Raw genomic sequence first — 22242 nt, 5'->3', positions numbered from 1 at the left:
TCCTACCACATTACAGTTCGTGTAAGTACGTACGCTGAGCGTAAGGATCGCGCGGTAACCAATTCATTGCGTGCTCAAAAATGACTAAATCTATAAATATTAATCTCCGACGGTAGCGACTTCTTTAATATTAATTAACACGTTATTTTAAAGTCATTATGCGACTTTGGTGGTACGGTGTTCCTTACACCCTGTATACCGCCTATACAATACACGATGATACTTGAACTAACTCAAATGCAACGACCATTGGCCGCGAGTCTCATTATAAATACATTCGGAATCACGTTATGACGTGTCCGCGCTGAGTAAAATGCAAGTGGGGCGATGATAAACTGATCAGTTGCGAAGATCATCGATGTTGTGTCTAATAACACTCTAGTGAGATACTTAGTCAGACTTAAGAACCATGGTACTCGCAAAATGCATACAATAATTAATAATACTAAAAAAATATAATAAACATATATCTAAATAAAAGATATAATACTATAAAATAAAAATAATAACAACTATAACTTGAGATAGCAAAAGTTTGATAACAATGAAACGACTAGGTCCCAAATGGCACAGCGGCTACCCGCACTGCGCAGAGCGAGGCTCGGACATTACGGGGACAGAAGGTGACATGCAACAAGGAATAACGCCGGCTCCTATAATCTAAAACGAATTCAACGTGAAACACTACGAAAATTAGTCACTGCTTGAAAACAATACTTTATCCTAGTTGCGCAGCGAGACAAGCTCTGCACAAATAATGTAAGAGAGTTTCCTTAGCAGTAACGAACTCAGAGGTAAAGCGCGTAGCGTCCGCAGCGGCGCCTACGCGAACTCGTCCGTGAACTTCTTGTGGAACTTCTGGAAGATGTCCATCATCTCGGCCAGCAGCTCCGTCTGCGGCAGGATGGTCGTGCGGAAGTGGTGAGTGTTGGGCTTCTGCCCGAACCCCGTGCCCGGGACCACGCAGATACCTGCCCCACCACACAGACATGGCTTAGTATCATTATGTTACTATCATTATAAAAAACGGCATTCAACAACAGTTTTTAAGGTTCATGAAACAATTATTTCATACCATACATATTAAACGGCGTGACCGAAGTACGTTGTAATTGTTGAGTCAAGAAACTTTTTCAATGTATGTATATACACATACCTGCCTATGCTAAAGGCAGTGCTAGCCACGGGTTTAGTTCACATACGTGGATGCTATTTTAGTAAAGACAGTTAAATGCTGTATCTAACAGATGCATCATGAGAGTTTCATTAGATCGCGACCGGACACGCTGTACCTATATGGTACTTATAATTATTGTTTGCTCACCGGTCTCTTCGAGGAGCTTGTAGGCGTAGAATACATCGGGCGGCCTGTTGGCCTTCTTAGCGGCCTCGATGGCTTTCGGCGACAGCTCGATCCGAGGGAAGGCGTACATGGCACCCTAAAGAACACGACAAACTTCAGTTACACAAACATTCCTTAACAGTGGAGATGCGCCGAATATTCGTTTGGTATTCGGTTTTTTGGCATTTTTCCACTATTTGTATTCGTCCGACTTATTCGGTTTTAGTGCCGGTTCGGTTATTCGGCGCATCGCTACTTAAGAGGTAGAAGAGACAAGAATATGCTGAATTGGTTAACAAGACAGAAGTGAGTGGTCTGACCTGGACGACGTTGCACTTGAAGCCTTTCATATTCTTGAAGGTCTCGTAGATAATCTTGGAGCGTTGTGCGAGCGAGTCCAGTACGCAGGTCTTCTCGGCCAGCCATTGTTCGTAGGAAGGCGAGCCCTCCGCTGGGGGTTTAGCCTGTAGAAAACAAGTTTTTTACAACTGATTTTATTAATATACCAGATTTTGCACATCTATTAATCAAGTTGTTTAAGCATATATTTTTAACTGTAGTAAATATTCAATTAATATTTAACAATGCAAGCTAGTGTAAAATGTTTGCTGGAGTTTTGAAAAAAATAACATACTTAGTAATGATGAAAGATATTCACTAAATTCAAACGCTTTAAAGTAAGAAACCGATCTGGCGTAAATTTGACAATTACATGTTATTTATTTTTGTTTAAGCGTGTCGGATCAATGGCATTGAATGATATTATAGTAGGTGGTCGTGAGGCTGTACTCACGACGCAGTCGACGGCGGCCTGCCCCAGCGAGGTGGGGCAGAGGATGGCGCTGAGCGCCTTGTAGAGGTGCGCCTGCACGGCGGGGTCGAGGTTGATGATCTCCATCCAGCCGCCGCGCAGCCCGCACTCGCCCATGTAGCCCTTGCTGATGGACATGAACGACACCAGCTCCTGCTCCTTGCAGTACGGCGCGCCCATCTCCGTGATCACCTGCCGACACCCGAACACTGATCATACCACGCCAAACCCAATGTGCACGACATATCAACAATTCGATCCCCGTGTAGGACAAATATTTCTGTTTTACACAAATACTTGTTCTCAGTGTAAGTTGTGTTGTGAAACCCCCAGTGGATTCCATCACTACAATAAATATTATTACTAAATTTGCTTCTTAACCGAAAGCGATATCTGCTTTAGATATTCAGTAAAAATGAGTGAATATGTCATCTCGTTTAAGTACGCAAAAATAAATGCAAATCGTTTCTGCTTTAAATTAAAAACAATTGACACTCAGAAACACTCACAAACAGGGATTATTTTAATCCAAAATTTTAGTAAGTCCAGATAATTTTTTTGCTTACTAAAAATCATGTCAAATTTATGTAAAAATTAGATCACCAAAGTAAATTAATATTCACTATTTAAAATAAGTGCATGAATTTAGCACAACTCATGCCAATTTTTTCTATTATATGATAACGTAAATGAATTATTATGTGACACCATGTTACCTTTTTAAATGAGAAGAACTGGCAGCCCTCAGCGTAGATATTATGCTGGTACACCTCGTCAGCGAGCAACATCATCTTGTGTTTGTAGGCGAACTTGATCACGTCCTCGATGTTCTTTCTAGTCAGCACCTGCCAACACATACACTTATACTTTACAACTTTTAGCGAATTGAATTACTATATTTCTAGGATCGTTAAAGTATTTCAGATCTTCATTGGCCTAGCCCTTTCCCAACTATGTTGGGGTCGGCTACCAGTCTAACCGGTTTCAGCTAAGAACCAGTTTTACAAGGAGCGACTGCTTATCTGACCGGTAAAGTATTTCAGATATCTTTAATAAATAGAGGTATTGATTTATCACCGTTTTGGAACAGTGGGTCATCTTAAATTAATGTTCTAAATATTATAGGATATTGACTGGAATGTGTAGTGTGAGGTGTGATGGTGGTGGGGTCGCACCTGCCCCGTGGGGTTCCCGGGGTTGATGACGACGATGGCCCGCACAGCCTGCGTCTTGCTGGCCTCGGCGTGGGCCCGCTCCAGCTCCTGCATGTCCAGGCCCCAGTTGTTGTCCTCGTCCAGGAAGTAGCCCACCTGGCCCAGCCCGTACTCCACCAGCGTGGCCGAGTACAGCGGGTACTGCGGGATCGGGACCATCACAGCTGCAACACACCACACACATGTACACTCTCAACAGTCATACAATTTGTTACTCTATAATGTTATTGTTTGTCTAATATTAATAATAGTTAAATAATACCTACCAAGCAAGTAATACTACTAACGACACCATATCGTTGGCTGTATGTTATGTTATGTAATTGAATTACGAAGTAATAACACTAGATAATTGGGCAGCAACAGTGCTTCATCACTGTTAAAATGTTAAACTTAACCAGTGTGCCGTATTGACACAAACAATTATCTTACGACATCAGTCAAGGTGCTATAAATACTTGACATGTTTATTTTATAAAATCCACTATGTTGAATAACATTATTTAAAACTGGAAGCTTACTAAGTAGGTTACACAAAGCGTCATAAAATACGCATCTCCAAAATCTATATATATAAAAATCAATGCCACTTTTCGTTGTAATTCCATAACTCAAGAATGGGCTCACCTATCCAAACCAAATGCTTAGGATTTGGTCGGCATATTTAGTAGATGGTTTATGTGAAGTTTGCACAAAATCGGTCGAGCGGTTCCTCATTTGTCACATTTTTTGTAATAAATGAATTCAATAGAAACTTTTTTCACAGAAACTTTTTTGAAGTTTTGTTGACAGGACAAGCACGTTGTTATGTCATTCATGCCGTCAATTCATTTTGGACGTGGTTTGATTAAATCATATTATCAGCGATAAATTTCTTTTCACATAATTGCATTTGCAGTGCATTCATACAAACGGTGAGTCCTGAATTTATGTATACTTTTCTAAGTTGCCGTATATGATTTCACATGGCATCATATGCGACAGCTTCTTGGGAATTTGTTTTTTTTTTTTGTTCTAATTTTTTTTTTCGATTTTTAAGCGAAAACATATGTGCATACGGGAAAAATGCCACCAGCCAGACGAGCAAATATAGGTCGGCGAACGCGTAATGCAAATGATGTGGCATTACTAAGACGATCACAGACTGCAGATGAACGCGCACAAGCTAATGCATCGCAGCGTGAACGTAATGCACGCAATAGATTTGTTAACCCAGTACCTGTACTGAATCTTGCACGGCCATCACGAATACGTCGTGCTGTTTTGGCTGAAATGATGCGTGCTGCTTTTAATTACAACAGTCAGATTGATTATAGTATGTATGGATACATTGGAATGATGGACGCAATATGTCCACATTGTGATGCGGCTAACTTTCGAGGTGAAACACCCGGCATGTGTTGTGCTAATGGCAAAGTGAGATTGCCAGCATTAGAAACTCCACCCGAACCATTGTATTCATTTATTTTTGGGACATCGCAAGCGTCGAAGCACTTTCTGAGTCATATTCAACAATACAATTCGGCATTTCAAATGACTTCTTTTGGTGCAACTAAAATTATTAGAGATAATTTTATGCCGACGTTTAAGGTAAATACTTCAACAGGATTATTCCATGTTTGTATCAATCTGAAGCATAAACCAGGTGTAACGGAACCAGATTGGCAGTGAAAAAGTTATTGCCAAATTTGATTGAAGCTACGATCTTAACTGGTAAATCAAAAGGAGAAGTTGTTTTGATACCGCGTATACCTATGATTCCAACTGATATGCCTTTTGAGTTCAAACGTTTACAATATCCTGTGCGTTTATCATTTGCGATGTCCATCAACAAGGCCCAAGGTCAAACACTTCACGTTTGTGGTGTGAATTTGGAGGAACATTGTTTTTCACATGGCCAGTTATATGTTGCCTGTTCCAGAGTCGGTACCCCCAGCCGTTTGTTTATTTATGCTCAAAATGGAAAAACAAAAAATATTGTTTATCCAAATGTTTTGGATTAAGTGTGTTGTAAATAGCTAGCAATTGATTTCGATTTTAAATAAAATATTTTTTTGATTAAATAAATGAATTTGATGTTCCGATTTGTTTATTTTATTTCACTTTATACGTAGCGAAGCACGTACCGGGCCGCTAGTATCTTATAAAATAAAATTAATTTTGGAAAAAAATAAAAACCGACTTCAAGACTACACTAACAATATATACAATTGAACTAAAAAGTATAAAATAATATTTTAATTACAAGCCAAAGAACACTAAAGGAAAATCAACGAAATTATTGATACTTATGCATACTATTTACATTTTAAAATCAGTTATTTTTGAGGTCGGTGCCAAATGCGGGCAGACGCGTGAGGGCAGAAGACGCTGATGGTTGTGTTTTATGTTTGTATGTATTAGTTTATGTTTCTTTTTTGTGTTATTAATAGATAAATTATTTTATTGTCTTCTTTTCAATTATCGGTTGTTTTTCAATTATTTATGTAATTTCTTTTTGTGTCATTAATATATTGTTTTTGTTTTGGCTGGCACCGACTCCAAAAATAACTGATTTTAAAATGTAAATAGTATGCATAAGTATCAATAATTTCGTTGATTTTCCTTTAGTGTTCTTTGGCTTGTAATTAAAATATTATTTTATACTTTTTAGTTCAATTGTATATATTGTTAGTGTAGTCTTGAAGTCGGTTTTTATTTTTTTCCAAAATTAATTTTATTTTTCACTTTTTAGTATGGGTAGGCCTACTAAACGCGCTGCCCAAATGAGTTCTTTGCCCCCGTGAAACTGCCCAGAATTCCCAGTGATATTTGTTCGAAAGCCTCCACCCAGTCTGTTACCATTTGAGAGTGATGTTAATTATGGAGGCCATTTTGAATAACCGAATATCTCATCAGAACAAACATCTAATTATGTTTATTTTAGTTTCAGTATTGCATTTTTTGTAAAACTTTGTAAGTGACCTTGAACATTTTTTTTTTTCGAAATAGTTTTTATAACCTTTGTAGTGAGTACAGGCATGATAATATGTTGTGTGATGGCGTAAACAATGCTTAGATATGCTATAGCAACAATTGCGGTTAATCTGCTGTTATTTATTGAAGAGTTCCCCCGATTTCTACAAGATCCCATCATCAGATATTGAAATGGTGATAATGGGACCACACGGGAAGCACAAGCTTTCAAATAAAAAAAGAATCATGAAAATCGGTTCACCCAATCGCAAGTTACGAGGTAACAAACATAAAAAAAAAAAAAAAAATACAGTCGAATTGAGAACCTCCTCCTTTTTTTGAAGTCGGTTAAAAATAGTAATCTGCTGATGTTTTAGACACCTCATACACCATAATATAAACATAACATATATACCTAAATATATCTCTATAGTGTACTTCAATAAAGGAAATCAATCGTTTTGTCTTTAGACCGCCAGTTGTATTTCAATATCAATTAATATTGTGGACTGCAGCAAGTTCCAATAATACTACAAAATTAAAACCAGTTTCTCTATTGCACTTCAAGGTTAAAATAATAAACATACACAATTCATGTTCGTTTCTTTAGCTTTTCGCATGTACGTATGTCACGAGATATTATTTTTAAGCGATTCCAAAATAATGAAAATCTTGTGACCTTGTATGTAATATCGTGTACTTCTAGCATTTCTTTCATCATATTGACTATACTCTGTATAGTCAATCTTATCCACTTTGTCTAATAAGTTATGATCATTTCTGTATCTGTGATATAATCTTTCAATTCCATAAGATCAATAAAACCTAAAGTCTAATCTCCGTGGTAAACCTTGACAATGTTCCATTAGCTATACTTACGAGAAGACAATAGCCTTATATCATTTGCTTGGCATAATGACTCTACAGTACAATTAAACCAAAGAACGAGCATTCTTTACGATGTAACGGTGCTCAGGTAAAATAGCAACAGCTACTATTATAGCTACAATCTACATCAACAAAAAGCTAATTACAGACGGTTGTCCATATTCGTTTATAATTGGCTTTTCTGTCATTTTCATTTCGACTTATGTATATACGATTTTGCAGAAGATGGGTTATAAAAAGAAAGCAGTAAATCATGGATGCTTTAAAACAATTAAATTGTGGTGTAATCATTTTTGCAGCAGACTTTTTTAATCTTGATAGTTTATAACATAATTATCAGAAATGTTGTTTTATAACCTGATTAGCAACACAACAGCTCTTTAGCACCGTGACAGTTTGATATGATTTCCTTATCAAATGCGATCATAAACCGATAAGCATCAGATTAGCGTCGCGTACCTGGGCACTTGCCGTCGATGGAGCTGCAGAGCAACTCGAGCACCATCTTGATGCCGGTGGTGGCGCCCGTGGTGAGGCACACGTTGTTGAAGTCGCACTTGTGGCCGTCGCGCTTCTCGATGTACGCGGCCACGTTCTTGCGGATCAGCTCCACGCCGCACGACATCGTGTACGCGCCCGCAGAGTGGCCCCTGACCATAATGTTACGTCATGTACTATTGCTCAGACAGGACATGATCATGTAATTGTCTTGAGTGGGTTCAATTCCCACTCAAGACATTGCATGATGGGTGAAAGTGTTTGTTTTGAGTCTGGTTACTGGCTTCTTTGGGGTTAAGAGTGTGGAGTGTGAAATTTAATTATGACACGGTTCTCTTGTCTTCCTTCGAAAAGATAAATAGTTTGCCTGAACGTAGGCCCGCAGACTTCTTCTGTTTTAGCAACCTCAACAACGTTTACTATAGGCCCCTGACCTTGTTAACCGCTATTCAAGTTACAGACTATACATTTACTGCTGGTAATAGAACTATTATCACGATAAGGAGAGCTATAATAAGCAGTAAGCGTAAGTGGCTACCAAGAGCCTAATGAGCATTATCAAAGATGCACGTACGACATGCCGCAGAGGATTTGCCTGGCCTGGTCCTTCGCGTCCTTCGGCAGGTTGCTGGACTCGATCAGCTCGGGGTGGGCCACCATCGCTATAACCTGCAACCAACAACCATTACAATAAGTGCACGCGAAGAGTAGCGTTTCATCATCATCGTCCTTAAATTGGAGTGTTCAGCTAACTTAAATAAAGGCAACAAAACCGAAGCGCGGTTTGGTTGCATGCTGCCTTTGCTCTATTATCACGCTTGCTCAATACGGTTGGCGATTCCGGATTGTACAGCTTATAGCAACATATCAAATGAGAACAAACAAGAGAATAATTCCATAGTGAGCATTCGAGAAAGATAACTCGCATTATGATAGTGTGTGAAATTCTCCGTCACTACGACGCCGCTATCGCCATGGGCCGGAGATTATCATGCACAATAAACAGTAATTAAACTCATTAATGTGAGCTGTCATAGTCATTACGCATCTTCCTGATACAAACAAATACTGTTCAAAAGATTACGAGCACAATACATATTATTCTGCGTTCAGCATTCGTTGTGCGAACCAACAGAATGAGGTCGTTCAAGGACAAGAGGGGTAATACTCGGACATTCATCACATGGTCTGTACGACTACATCCTGTCATCTTCTGTATAGGCATACAGGTATAATAGAAGGATTCCTCAATATAAACTAATTATATAGTTATTTGGTTTCAATCTTTCAAGCCCTATCAACTATTTATTTTAGTGTACATTGTTATACATACAATGGAAACTAGCTTTACCGGTGATTACGTCTGTTATCGAAGCAATTATTTACGGCACTGAGCTTATTGTGCGAGACGATATAGGTAAGCGGAACATACATCAATGCGTGAAAATAACATTCAATTACTATTTTTTAAATAAACAACTTTTTGACAGCACTGATAGCAGAATTATATAGGTCACCACGCCAAACAAATAGAGCGGTACGGGGGAAGCATTTGTGTGATCCTCGAATGATCGTTTGTGAAACCCCCCGCGACGAAAGAAGTTCGTATATTATATACATAGAGAAGATCCACCACCACGTCTGAAAGTAATATTGCTAAGGTTTTGGAAGAGTGACAGCGCAATACACAGCGTAGAGCGTTTTGAGTTTTCACCCACACACGCATTAATAAGAAGTGACCTCTACCCAGATCTGGAAAATTAACTTACCTGTCTGATGTAGGTGATGGGAGTCTGTCCCATAGCATGCGCATCTCCGATGTTGGCCCTGATCACACGCTTGAAAGGCTTCTGCGCGCCCTGCAGACAACACATTTTTATTAACAACAAGGAAATCAGAGCGCCATGATGTTTCGAAAAATACAGACAGACAGATTCGAGACAACATATTTAGCTTTTGCTTACATAGCGTAACTTGCTACGTGGTTTAATATCTCAATGGGTGCATTATCATATCAAAGTATATTATGTTTATGTCGCAGTGACAGCTGTATTATCTTGATATCCTTGATGTAAAAACTAGTTTATCACAATTTGCATAACATTTGTCGAAAGTTACTGCTTAGTGCCAATATTCAAATCGAAACTAAGGTCAAACGTTACTATTAACATACAAGGGGATCAAATAAATTAAAAAAATACTTCAGTCTTGAACCCAAGTCGTTGTAAACGCAGTCATATCACAGTAGTCATATTCTACGAAGTATTGATCCGCTAAAATGTTACGTGACCTTTATATAACCTTCGTCCGAATTTAAAGAAAGATCTGTTACAGCGGGATTATTTGTTTTCTGTACAAGTAATAAGGGAAATTATGTGTAGAGCCAGTCTGACGATTAATATTATAAAAAATACTCTAGTTCCGGTCAAGGAAGAGAACCGGTCGTACCATTTTTTTTATTTAACAGGCCTTCGGTGTCTTTAAAATCGTCCCAATCGTAAAGTGTGATAAACCAATAAGCAAGTTTACCAGTGCAAGTTTAGAGTATAGAAAACCGCAAGTACTGAATCTCTAGCGAATATTATCACCACTTTATCAAGAGTAATAAACCGGCCGCTCGATCCATTATCTCTGTAGGCCACAGGTAATTATTATTAGACAATTACTTCTTTTGAGGACATAATGACAATATTACGGTTTATTCTAATTAAAAACTAATGACTAATAAATCTGGATTTTATAGAGTTGTATGAATGTAGGACACTTCGTGTAGAATGTCGATGTAACCCCTTTATGCTGAACGCTAACTAATAAACATAGTTGGGAAGTTAAAGTAACTGCACAACTGATACAGTGAACATCTAGTATACGTCGATGTAAACATTCAGATTTATTGCGTAGAATATTAAGTTACTTCGTATATTTACAAGTTTTGTACACTGCTTAGGCGTATAATGCACGGAAAATAGATTTTTTTAGCGCAACTTATACAAAACAGTTATAAATTATGTATCTGCCAATAAGCACGACATGTTAGGGTCTGAGGACGCATTACTTGATATGCCTATTTTCATATGCATACAGTGTTAAAGATTGAAATACAAAAGGTAATAATAATAATATAGGAAAAGTAGCGCGCAGCAGGTTACACTATTATTAGATATTCCATCACAAAATTCACAATTGTCCCTATTGTTTTTTTTTATTATATGGCTGTTTCAATGCCAAAAGAATATTTTTATCTATAAACTTATTTCGATTTAAATATTTTTATATTTTACAACAGCAGAATAAATATACAATGCCACTGTTCTCGTGACCCACTTCAAGTGGGTACTTTAGTTTTGCACTGGTCTACATCACCAGTAAAATAATCTCTGTGCGCAAAATGTTGCCGGTTACGTTCGTGCCTTCGGGTCTCCTGTCTTGTCTCCCATGTATAAGTACAATGTACAACTTTAATATATTACTTAAATAAATTTGCATTCCATAATTAAAACTTCCGTGACACCTTAATAAAAACACCTAAAAAATCTATTAGTTCTTACAAATAAGTAGTAAGTAGTGGTTAATTGATAACTAACAATAAACGGATGTTTAACACCAGAAATTTGAGATCCTGCCGTAAACCGCGACCTACCAGCAACCTTGGACCACCTTGACCGAGAAACTCAGTGGTTGCGTCACGCAGGTGTCCCTACGTAGCATATTGTATGTACGTCATCTACCACAAACTGTTCAACCTAGACCATGACAGTAACGTGATATTTGTTACAAATACTAATATGCCACTGACCGCGTACAAAACCATTCCACATTCTGTCGGTTATATAATTAATTACCAGGCTGGTGTCAGACACGTCATAGAATCTCAGACTCTAGGTCGTTAATTATGGAAAAAAATTAAAACTAAAAATAATACGTTATCTGATCGAATATAAAAGGTGATGCAATGGAAATATGCTGCTGCCAGTTGAGCAAACAAATTAAAAAAACACGCTTATCACTAGCTTCGAAGTGACATGACGCTGAACAGCAAGCCATGGCGTCAGCTCGGCGATGCTACACGCTAATCGATAAAAGTACATATAAATTATTTAGCGGCGCCAGCCAGGCTGACACGCAACTACGCTGAATGTTAATGCAGTATGCATTTATGCGCCAGTGCCACATGACTAGAAACATGGTCCACCCTACAATTACACTGCGTTCAGACCTGATTTCAAGTGCCTTAAGATCGTACCCTGAGACGACTATTGAAGTTCTGTCTGTACAGTTCAGGAGCAGCGGCCTTCCAGGCAATAAAAGTATAAAATGCGCTATTAACCGAGCTACTACGGTAATAACGCTAAAGAGATTTCACGTACATTTACTTCATACATAGTTTAAATTGGCGCAGCTTCAAACCAATAATTATATGTATTCTCCGGCTACAATTACTGAAGTGACGTACCTAGGAACATTCCATAGTCCAATGTCGCAGTTAATTTCTGCTAGTTTGTATATTATACATACTTTTTTAAATAGGTACTTTGTATGTCAAAACAATACGCTTTAAGTCGAAAAATACTTAATTGATCGTCATGAAACTTTGCACACATGGTCATGGGCATAGGGCTGGTTTTAATTTTAATAAACTTATGCCTTACAGCGATATACCATGCGGGCGGAGATGCGTGCGACCGCTAATAGTTGATAGATTTGAAATGAACGAATAAAGATAGCAAACAAGATCACATTCATGATCAAAACAAAATACGTGCATCGTGATAAAGCATCGATATCATCATCATTATTATTTCAATCTCTGTAATAGTTATGTGATCACAAACACGTGTTACACAAATCACCGTTTATCTATTATACTATCTCTGTACACATCCCGGCATTGTCGAGACCATCTTCAGATGACACTAATGCAGCTATCATTAGAACATTAGATTAGATCTAGAGTGTTAGAGATCGTAAAAAGTCCTCTCAGTAATCAGTAGGCTATTCTTTATTAAAACCTGGCTAGAATTTATAATATACACAATTTTAAGACATGATTTTTGTATATTTATATGAATCTTTGTGAACCACACCAAGACATTTTATATACAGTGCCGTATTATCCATAAGGCACTTTAGGCCAGTGCCTAGGGGCCCATGATGACCAGGGGCCCAGCACTCCCGATTAAAAAATGAAAAAAAAAAACGGGGATTGTAAAAATTCCAAAATTGCGTTGCTGTGGTATAAAAGAGGGGGGCCCGAAACGAACTGTGCCTAGGGGCCCGAGGTGGTTAATCCGGCCCTGTTTATGTATTCTAAGAGCAAAGCATAAAAACAATAATTTTTTTTCATAAACTACCTACCTATGTGAAGAACAAAAATAATTAAAATGTACTAATTCCAAGAAAGCAATATAGACAACCCGTTTCGTTAAAAATGGATAATGGAATTTGTATTTTCAATAGCAAATTTTTCAAGTGATTGGTAGTTTCTTTAGGTTAATATACAATAACTGTTATGTAATACTATTATCTTTTGCTTATGCTTCTTGTCAAATAATTGGACTACATACATTATGTTGTAACTTATCATACAGCAGACTTCATACAATTGAATAACTATACATACTCAGCGTTCTCTTTATGGTTCACTAATTACTTAGAATTTAGAATAGCCTCGTTTATTCAGCTCTCTAATCTGTTACTGTGAATGTTCATTTTTGTAAAACATGAAAAACATCTTCCAGTTCAATTAGCTTGACAGCAGTAATACACAAAAGAAATGAACTCTTATCACCTAACAAATGTTTTACAATGTATCTTATGTTATCTTGTTTGGTAGACGCACAGTATTATTTTCATGTACTTGTTGGGTTTAATATAGTGTCAGTGTGAGTTGCTGTTAATATTAGCAAGGATAAATTTTATAACTTAGTAGAATGTTAATGATAAACTAGACTAAACTTGCTTACAATATTTCTAGTGTAGGTTATGGCATAAACTGAAATCCAGTTTCTACATAATGTAATGATTAACTGGAGAGCTGGTTATATAAATTTCTGATGCCATTGTCATAGCCGATATACTGATTACGGTGTTTGTTTGTCGGTGATAACCTATTACTTATCTATTAATAAATTTCTTAAAATTTAATTTTAGCTGAATTTATGGTGGTGTATAGACAAATTTAAATATGCATAAATACCTGCCACATAAATACATTTTACTTTTTTAGACAGTTCCATTTTTATAAAAACACATGCATAGAGCGTTCTACTCATTAGACAATCATAGATTTAAGAAATGAGTTTAATTACTACTTAAAACAGTAATTTATTAAACTTTATATTATATAGGGCTTTGCATTTTCCATAGCAATATTTTTATTTGACTACTTTTATACAGATGTAAGCATCTGTTTCTTATATGATACGCCACCTAGTTCAACTAATGTCAGAGATAGTGTAGTTTAGGATATAAGTATCATCACTATGGAAGATACAGATTTATCATTCAGAAAATCATTTTTAATGCAAGATCAGTACATACGCCTTCAACATATTCAGACCTCTGAACATGCTCCGAGTAGAAGAACAGTTTCTTTTCCTTACATACTGACAGTTACACAGGTTACCAAAATCAATATTAGTGCTTTAGTAAAAATTGCACATTCCACGAAAATGTCGGAAATTGTGACGAAGTTAAGATTAATGAAATGTACATACCTTTTGCATTTCCTCTTCAATTTCGCCGGCACGTATTACTATAGGTCCACGCACATCATATTGCAATTTGACAACATTTTGGTTCATGTTATCAACGGTTATCTTTACGCTAGTTTCGTTTTTATTGGTGGTAGACATGGTGCGTATACTGTTTGTACTTCCTTGAAATCCTATGAAACCTCCTACTGCCTGCAAACCTGCCGCAGCTTGGAAACCTGCAGCTCTCTGAAAGCCTGCTGCTCTCTGGGGCCGTACGGCTATGTCGGTTAACACGCGACGACTAGCGAAGCTTATCAACTTCAACACAGACATGGTCGGATTGGTCGGCCTTGTTAATCAATCGAACAACTTTAAAGGTGTCACTGTTGTTGCGCACACCGAATAAAACGTATTTAATGTTATAAATAGTCAAAATATTAATAGGCGTAATTAAACATTGCGAAGTTATCTTCAGTTACACAATGAACTAAAATAGCGAGCTGAGAGAACTGGTTCCAGAGAGGTTCGCCGCTATTGTACGCCGATTCGATCGATGCGAGGGCTTCACAATTTACAAATAAAGATGAAGTTCCATAGAACGGTAAATCTGACACTGATTGTGTTGACGATAATTTAACCCGTCGACGACACAGTGAAATCGTATGACCCCGGGAAGTTATCACTGTTTCATATATATCTTAGAGATAATAGAAATAAATAAAATGTATCATCAAAACTTAAAATAATATCAAAGTAACGAGCGCACTGTCTCTATGGATACCAATGACTAAATATTAGGTAATCATTTGGTTGCGTAAAGAATTCAAGACAAAATAAAAGAGTATTCTTTATGTAATGTTAGTATTCCAGATTTAAAAATAAATAAAGCGAACGCATGGCCGGTGTTGCCAACTCAAAAACCATATAAAAATGTAAAACTATTCTTTTTAATTTGGCACAATGATGCAATGATGTATTGACCCTTTTTAGAGCATCCCATAGTGAAAGAAGAATGTTTAAAAATAATGAATTTAAATCCTTTAACAACATGAATGAATACCTCTTTCTCCATTTGATAAAACGCTTAAATAGGGAGGCATGGGCCAAGTCGCAAAAAATATATCTTATAAAACGAATTTGTTGAAGGAACCGGGAAGAATATAAACTACACTTACAATTTAAGATCAGTTCGTTATAAATAAGGTATAATGTTCAAAATTTCGTTTACAGAAAATAAAATCGTAAATCAAAATAAGAAGGTCATTTCGTTGTTTGGATGATTCGATTTTCATACATGGGTACATAAAAAATTGAAATGAAGTCTTTATAAATAAGTCTTTTTGATTTTGTACAATATTCAGTTCAATAATATTTTTTACCCACGCAGCAGCGGACATCAGTATCAGACCGCTGCCGCGCCACCCTAGACTTCAATTTCAGAAAAGGTATTTTTTTTTTAGTTTGTTGGTATAAAAAATATTACCCCTGAGCTGACATAATTTGCTCACCCAATCATTCATGACTGCTGTATGTGATTTCAGGAAAAAGACAATTCTGTGCATTTTTGGAGTTGTTAATTTGTTCAACTAACCCAATGTGTCCCACAGCAGGCTTATTTTAGGGTTGCCCATTTTCATAAGGGAAACGGAATAATGAATACACAAGGAAATCATCCAAAGCGGTTTGCCATCGATAGCGGTTACAAAAACAGGTGCATGCGATTGACAACTTTAACAACTTGACATACCAGTCATTGCTGGTACGGTTCTTGCTTTTTCACAAGACGTTAATAAAACAATGCTTTTTGTGGACGTCCATAAGATTCAAAATTTCATGCACCTGTTTTTTGTTATCGCTATCGCTGGCTGATCACTTTCTGATAGCTATTCCTATTTGTTCTAGTGCAACTGTGGCCGTTCACCACCACTATGCAGTTTTGGAAAAGATACGTTTTTCTCTAAATGTGAGGAATACCACCAATGTTTTGCTATGGACGCTGGGTTTCACCCACAGCTGTGAAGTCGCTATGCAGCGGTCGCTCAGTGCGCGCGCCCGCTCCCTACTTTTGTGTAAAAATTAGGGTCAAAAACTGTTTGAACGGTCGAATCCAAAATATAGAAAACCTTTGTTTTTGGCCTCCAAATGATTCGAAAAGTTTTTTTGGTTTCATTGTAACCTTCAAGTCGCTAGAAATGTATGTAAATGCCATTCCCGTCTAATACTATCGGACTGTGTATTTTAATAAAATAATTTCTTATTTTGTGAAGTCACAAACTGGCCTTAGAACTGAGTCACGGTCATCATTGCTTTGCTGCGGATTTATGTTAAAACTCTTATTTATCCTAAAATAAATAAGTATTGCGGATATTAAATTACAAACGCGGACGTTTTTAAAACTTTATTATAATTCCATCATAGTAACATGATTTTTTAAACAAAAATAATTACAAAAGTCCTCTCTCTTCATTTCTCTTTTTTTGTAACGTTTCTCATTGCTGATAAGGTCCTATTGATTATATTTTTATGTAATATAATATGATTTATCTTTTTACTGGTGAAATAATTTTCTAAATCAGTTCAGTAGTGCTGTAACTGAATGACACTGCAGAGTTGAGAGTAGTACCAGACAGCGGCACGTTATTAAATGACGTCACGCGTGCATCGCGCGCTCGCACGATATTTTTAAATACATACATACTGTCATAGAGATTCAACTAATTTCACAGACTCAGTGACATTCTTCATGCCTTTACTGTTACTGTTGCATGCGGAATGAGGCAAGGTGGCAAATTTTATTTAAACGATTTGCACGTCACGCTCTGCATTATGTTGTCATGCTATGTACCAAGTAAGTGTAACCGAAACTCGAGTGAACAGAAAAGCAAAAAACGGCAACGGCTCAGCAGTTTAATATTTACTTCATTAAGTCATCGACGACCTTAAAATAAAGTTGAGACTGCAATTTGATTGCCAGCAGATTTGGTCTTTGGTCGGGTAGTGCAAAAGTCACGCTCTTCATGAAATGAAATGAAATCGTTTATTCTGCAAATAGGATAGACGTCATCAATTTTACATAGGTTTTAAGCTAGCCGGAGTCGATATTTCCTAACTAGCTACCCTGAGAAGAAATGTCGAAACAAACGTAGGAATCACCGTCTTGGAAGTGATCGCTTGGCCTTTGGAAGAAAGAGCCAGATCGATCTGAGCAAGCCTGCTGCATTTAAGCGGCAAGCATGCCCTGAGTATCCCAAGCAGCTCAACCATTAATAATATCACGCCAAACCAATAAAATTGTGCGCGATGTGTCACGGGTTCAAATCACAGTTGCATTCAAATAAAAATAGTGTTATATTAAGAACATTTTCTGTAAGAATACTTGGTAACTAATGTTGTGACATGCAAAGTGTATGCTTATCAAACTGAATGTATCAAATTTAGCACAGAACCGACTTGTCTAGTACGGATACAAACTATATTCATCATTTAAATAATCATTAATTGAGTGATAAACCTTGTCAGAGATTATTAAAATTTGTACTTGTGGTTTTGAGTAAATCGGAAACCCAACAACCCATTTGACTTACCTCTGTTATACAAAGCAGTGAGGTAGGTACTAAGGGTACTATTTGGTGTTTCGGTCGAGTTTGATCCAAAGTGGGATTACAGATGATGCACTATGAGGAATACTTTAATCTCCATCATTTGCCATAGTACGGTTAAGTATAGTCAGATTTATCAGCTGATAGGAATTATTATTAATGATAATATCAGCCTGTGTACGTGCTATTGTTGGGCACAGGCCTCTTCAGTTAAAGGGAAGGGATGAGCATGGATAAACACGATAGTTCATTGCGGGTTTGCGATTGCAGAATTCATAAAGGTTCCTTCGCCTAGTTGTTTCTCACCGTTGCATTAATGACTAATCATCATCATCATCATCATTTCAGCCTATCGCCGTCCACTGCTGAACGTAGGCCTCCCCCAAAGAGCGCCACCCATCCCGGTCCTGGGCAGCGAGCATCCATCCGCTAATATGATATATGAAGTAAGAGCATTATACCTACGCGGGAATACCATCCCTAAACAAAACAAAAGGCGAGTAGGTACCTGCTGAAGTTCTGTTTCGATAACTCCCGTGCGAATCACAAGTGGCCCTCGGACGGCATACTGCATAAGCACTATGTTTTGATTTATGTTCTTCTCAGTCAAACTTCTTCCAACTTCAGGACTAGTCTTTCCTTTCCCTCTGTCTTTGCAAACTCTAGATTTCATTGGGCGCACGTCGGTTTGTCCTGTGGTGACTGCCAGCTTCCAGCCGCGGCCGCCCAGCTCCGGCCGCATGGACCAGAACACCAAGCTGCCTCCACTGCCGCGGCTACATAACTTACTTGTAATTTGTGACATCGCTGATACCTCACAACTAATCTTTCTTGAAATTTAATTTTAATATTTGTATTTTTTTGTCACAGTGAATTTTAATGTTTGACAAATTATAATATTGACTTTTGTTTTTTTCTTCAAGTTTTGAGGTTTTAATGCCGACCTTCTAAATCAATGTCGTACTTTTGCCATGCGACCTCAGTCTTGTTGCAACTTGTCTGAGTTGCATTTATTTATTTGTATTTATGCATTTTGTACCTACTGATACTCTAGATATTTATACTTTTCCAGGCTGTTTTATTGGTATCGTTTTAAATTGATTTGTGGTTAATTATTTAAACTTACTTTACTTTGTATTTAAAGTAAGAAGCAAGTAGATAATACTTCACTACGATTTCTTGTCAAAGAGAAACACAAAGATATAATTAATTAATATTTTTGTGCGCACTGCCACAGATAACTAAATAGTTAGCACTGCATAATCAACCTACCTCTGTTTAGTCAGGACGCTAGACTCTGGCGATACATTGTTAACTAGGATGGGCGTTTCTCGTATGGCTCAACTTTGACAGAGTTACTACTCTCTGCGGTTGTACCTAAACCGAGATGAAGTGTTTGTGACGAACACGGCCAAGGTGATCTTCAAAATAAAAAAAATCTAAAAGATTTTATTTCAAGTAGGCCTTTTCAGGTACCTACTTTCAAATCGAGTTATGGCAGTCATTTCCATGGAGGGGAACCATGGAAAACTAGCCAGAACCTTCGTAAACTGATCTTTAAAAAAAATATTAGCAAGTGAAACAAAATAATTATTCACTTGGGTATGTATCTACAAAGGAATTTACCAAATGTTTTATTGCCAGAACGGAATAAATAACTAACCAGTTAGCGGAGAAAAAAAGAAAACAGGAACAAAGAACGAAGGCATCTGTTTTCTATATACACATTTGTATTTATTTTCTCTTTCCATTTACGAGAAAATTTCATGGAAATAACACGGTCCTTTTTAAAAGGCGTGCAGGAGGACACAGGTCCAAAAGCAGAGGTCTTGTTGAGCTTCAGGATCTTTCGCTATGGGAGCAGGAGCAGGAGGCAGGAGTAGAAATAATTATTGTAAGATGTTATGTGGGAGCTGAGTGTATGTTCATTATTATGACGCCCCATTTAAATAAAAACGATAACGAAAAGCAAGCAGTACGGTTTTAATACTACATGATTTATTAAAAAAAAAGATCAAACGCGAGTCGAACTCGCAACACTGAGGGTTGAGGATATACATTTTTGTTGCATTGCGTTGTTTATTTTATAATGATAAATATTATTTGTTTTAGTAGTGTATCCTTGTCTATTTCACAGATGATGCATCTGTGAGAATTATACTTATCTACAGGCTACCTACTATCTGGTGACAGACGGACAATCGAGCCAGCCGAGCCTTAGTGACAGTGTTGCGTTTTATCATCTAGGTACAGAACCCTAAAAATGGCAATGCATGTTACAAAACCCTTACAAATTGAATAAGGGTGTGTTCTGGCTGCAATATTTTAAACTGGCCGATTCCTTGATAAGTGTCTGAACAGACAAGACGTAAAAGTGCTTCAAAAACAATACTTCTTCCTTTAAGACAAACTCGTCAAACTGCTCCTTTTAAAACTTCAGGTTGTACCAATAAAACTCGTTCACGTTTCATTATTAATTTATTTTTACATAGTATTCTCATCAACTAACCTCAGACGACTGTCTATAATAACTATAATAGTCCCGATATAAAAATATTTCCTCTCCTTATCCGTAACATTGTAATATATTTATAATATTGACACCTTTTTACTTTACTTTTTACACTTTATCAATTCAAGTTTTTTAGTCATAATATATAACGTGATGTCTATATTCACAGAGTCATATATATATTATGTTATAGTACATTTATGTATAATGCTTCCAATAAATAAAAATGAGAACATTACAATTTCGCCTATCAAAATGTACATCACATTTCTGAATGCAAGTATTTACAATCGTGTGGAGTGATGATATATTTCATAATTAAAAAACAGAAACATTATCTCACACATTTATGGCAAATCGTCAAGAGTTCCACAAAATTCTAATAGTTTTTAATGATTAATAGACAATTATAAAACACAACATCGTTATTTTACATAGTCTTAAACCGAAATAAATAAATTATTCTCTAATATAGTGTATTGCTTATTGTCAAATCAATTTAAAAGCCTATAAAATGGCGCACTGGGCCGTTACCAACAACAATTCCTAGTTCCTTATTTATGTACTAATTATTCATATATTACTAAGTCAACATCATTTACACAGTTATTAGGAATACAGTGATAGTTCGGGCCTGTAACGCTTTGCGCAACCAAATATTACTAAAACAATATCCAGATACAGCTATGATGAAACCTTTAGTCTTTAGTCTCAATCGAACGAATGTACAAGTTCTACGCTAGCTTTTAGAAATCTCTTTTATATAATAACATACGTATCACGCTATGATATGGTTTATTTAGTTATAAAAGTATATATTTTAGCACAAAATATATAGAAAGTAACAGATAACTTAAACAGAATACTGACATATAAGTACGACCAGAACTAGCTGGAATCACTAAGATAATCTTTGTAAACAAGATAAAGGAAATATAACCTTAGACAAGGTCAAATAAATATGTATTTATTGTTTTGTAGTAAAAATATGGAAATAAATTAGTAGCTAAAACTAGAAGGACGGAAGAATTGGGGATAGATAAAATATATGAAACACGACCGCAGCGTCGCTGTGGCCGCGAAGTGCGGGCAAACCGCCGGGCGAATGACGTCACCACAAGTCGCCTATCGAGATCCCTACTCGACAACAATTACAAAAGACGTAATATTATATCATTTACAGTTATTTTTCAATTATTTTATTTTTAAGGGATGAGAAAATTCAGCTATAAATTATTATTGAGGGTCATTATTTAGCGTTCGTTATTTCAAACAACGTGCACGTTACAATAAAATTGTTTGAAATAGCGGCCACCTATCCCTTTGCCTGCGGGCGCTACAGGACGCGCGGCGCGGCCAGGTCGGCCAGCAGGCGCGCGGGCAGCAGGCGCAGCGGGGCGGGCGCGCGGCGCGGGCCGCGCCCTCGCGGCTAGCAGTGCGGGTCCTCGCGCACCAGCGCCGCCGTGTCGCGCCCCGTGTCGGCGGCGGGGTCCAGCGCGCGCGCCCCCGCGCCCCCGCCCGCGCCCGCGCCCCCCGCGCCCCCTGCGCCGCGCGTCTCCGTCGATGATGGCGAGATCACCGCTGACACCACTTTCTCCTTTAATTCGTCTGGAACTTCGTATATTCCGGCTGCAAAACAAATTGATGCTTATTTTTTAGCCAAGAATTACACATGATACGAGCTCGGTGATATCAGATCGCTGAGAGGCGAAATTCAGGATCAGTGCA

At 37.4% G+C, this 22242-nt stretch overlaps 1 protein-coding gene across 4 annotated transcripts; it reads right to left on the bottom strand.

Moving 5' to 3' along the window:
• Positions 1-479: 479 nt before the first annotated feature.
• Positions 480-19418, bottom strand: LOC113498369 (alanine aminotransferase 1-like). Of its 4 annotated transcripts, XM_026878386.1 has the most exons (11): positions 19275-19418; positions 18511-18778; positions 9478-9567; positions 8283-8377; positions 7670-7860; positions 3329-3531; positions 2870-2998; positions 2136-2345; positions 1663-1806; positions 1325-1439; positions 480-971 (listed from the first exon to the last, which is right to left on the bottom strand). In XM_026878386.1, the coding sequence occupies exons 2-11, from the start codon at positions 18742-18744 to the stop codon at positions 823-825; spliced, it is 1560 nt and encodes a 519-aa protein (XP_026734187.1). In that variant the 5' UTR covers positions 18745-18778; positions 19275-19418; the 3' UTR covers positions 480-822. The 4 variants fall into 4 exon arrangements, with proteins under 4 accessions (XP_026734187.1, XP_026734188.1, XP_026734186.1 ...); XM_026878387.1 differs by lacking the exon at positions 18511-18778 and having other exon boundaries at positions 19275-19415; XM_026878385.1 differs by lacking the exon at positions 19275-19418 and having other exon boundaries at positions 18511-19245.
• Between the last annotated feature and the right edge of the window lie 2824 nt (positions 19419-22242).

This window comes from Trichoplusia ni, chromosome 10 (genome assembly GCF_003590095.1).
Source record: "Trichoplusia ni isolate ovarian cell line Hi5 chromosome 10, tn1, whole genome shotgun sequence".
NCBI classification, from domain to species: domain Eukaryota; kingdom Metazoa; phylum Arthropoda; class Insecta; order Lepidoptera; family Noctuidae; genus Trichoplusia; species Trichoplusia ni.
The sequence above is the reverse complement of the archived record's forward strand: the minus strand, read 5'-3'. Positions and strand labels throughout refer to the sequence as shown.

Coding starts and splice junctions, on each gene's coding strand:
- LOC113498369 (XM_026878384.1), bottom strand. CDS start 14,736: ATGTCTGTGTTGAAGTTGATAAGCTTCGCTAGTCGTCGCGTGTTAACC. Junction 1,807..2,135: donor AGGCCGCCGTCGACTGCGTC/GTGAGTACAGCC, acceptor TGTTTTCTACAG/GCTAAACCCCCAGCGGAGGG. Junction 972..1,324: donor CAAGCTCCTCGAAGAGACCG/GTGAGCAAACAA, acceptor GTGGTGGGGCAG/GTATCTGCGTGGTCCCGGGC.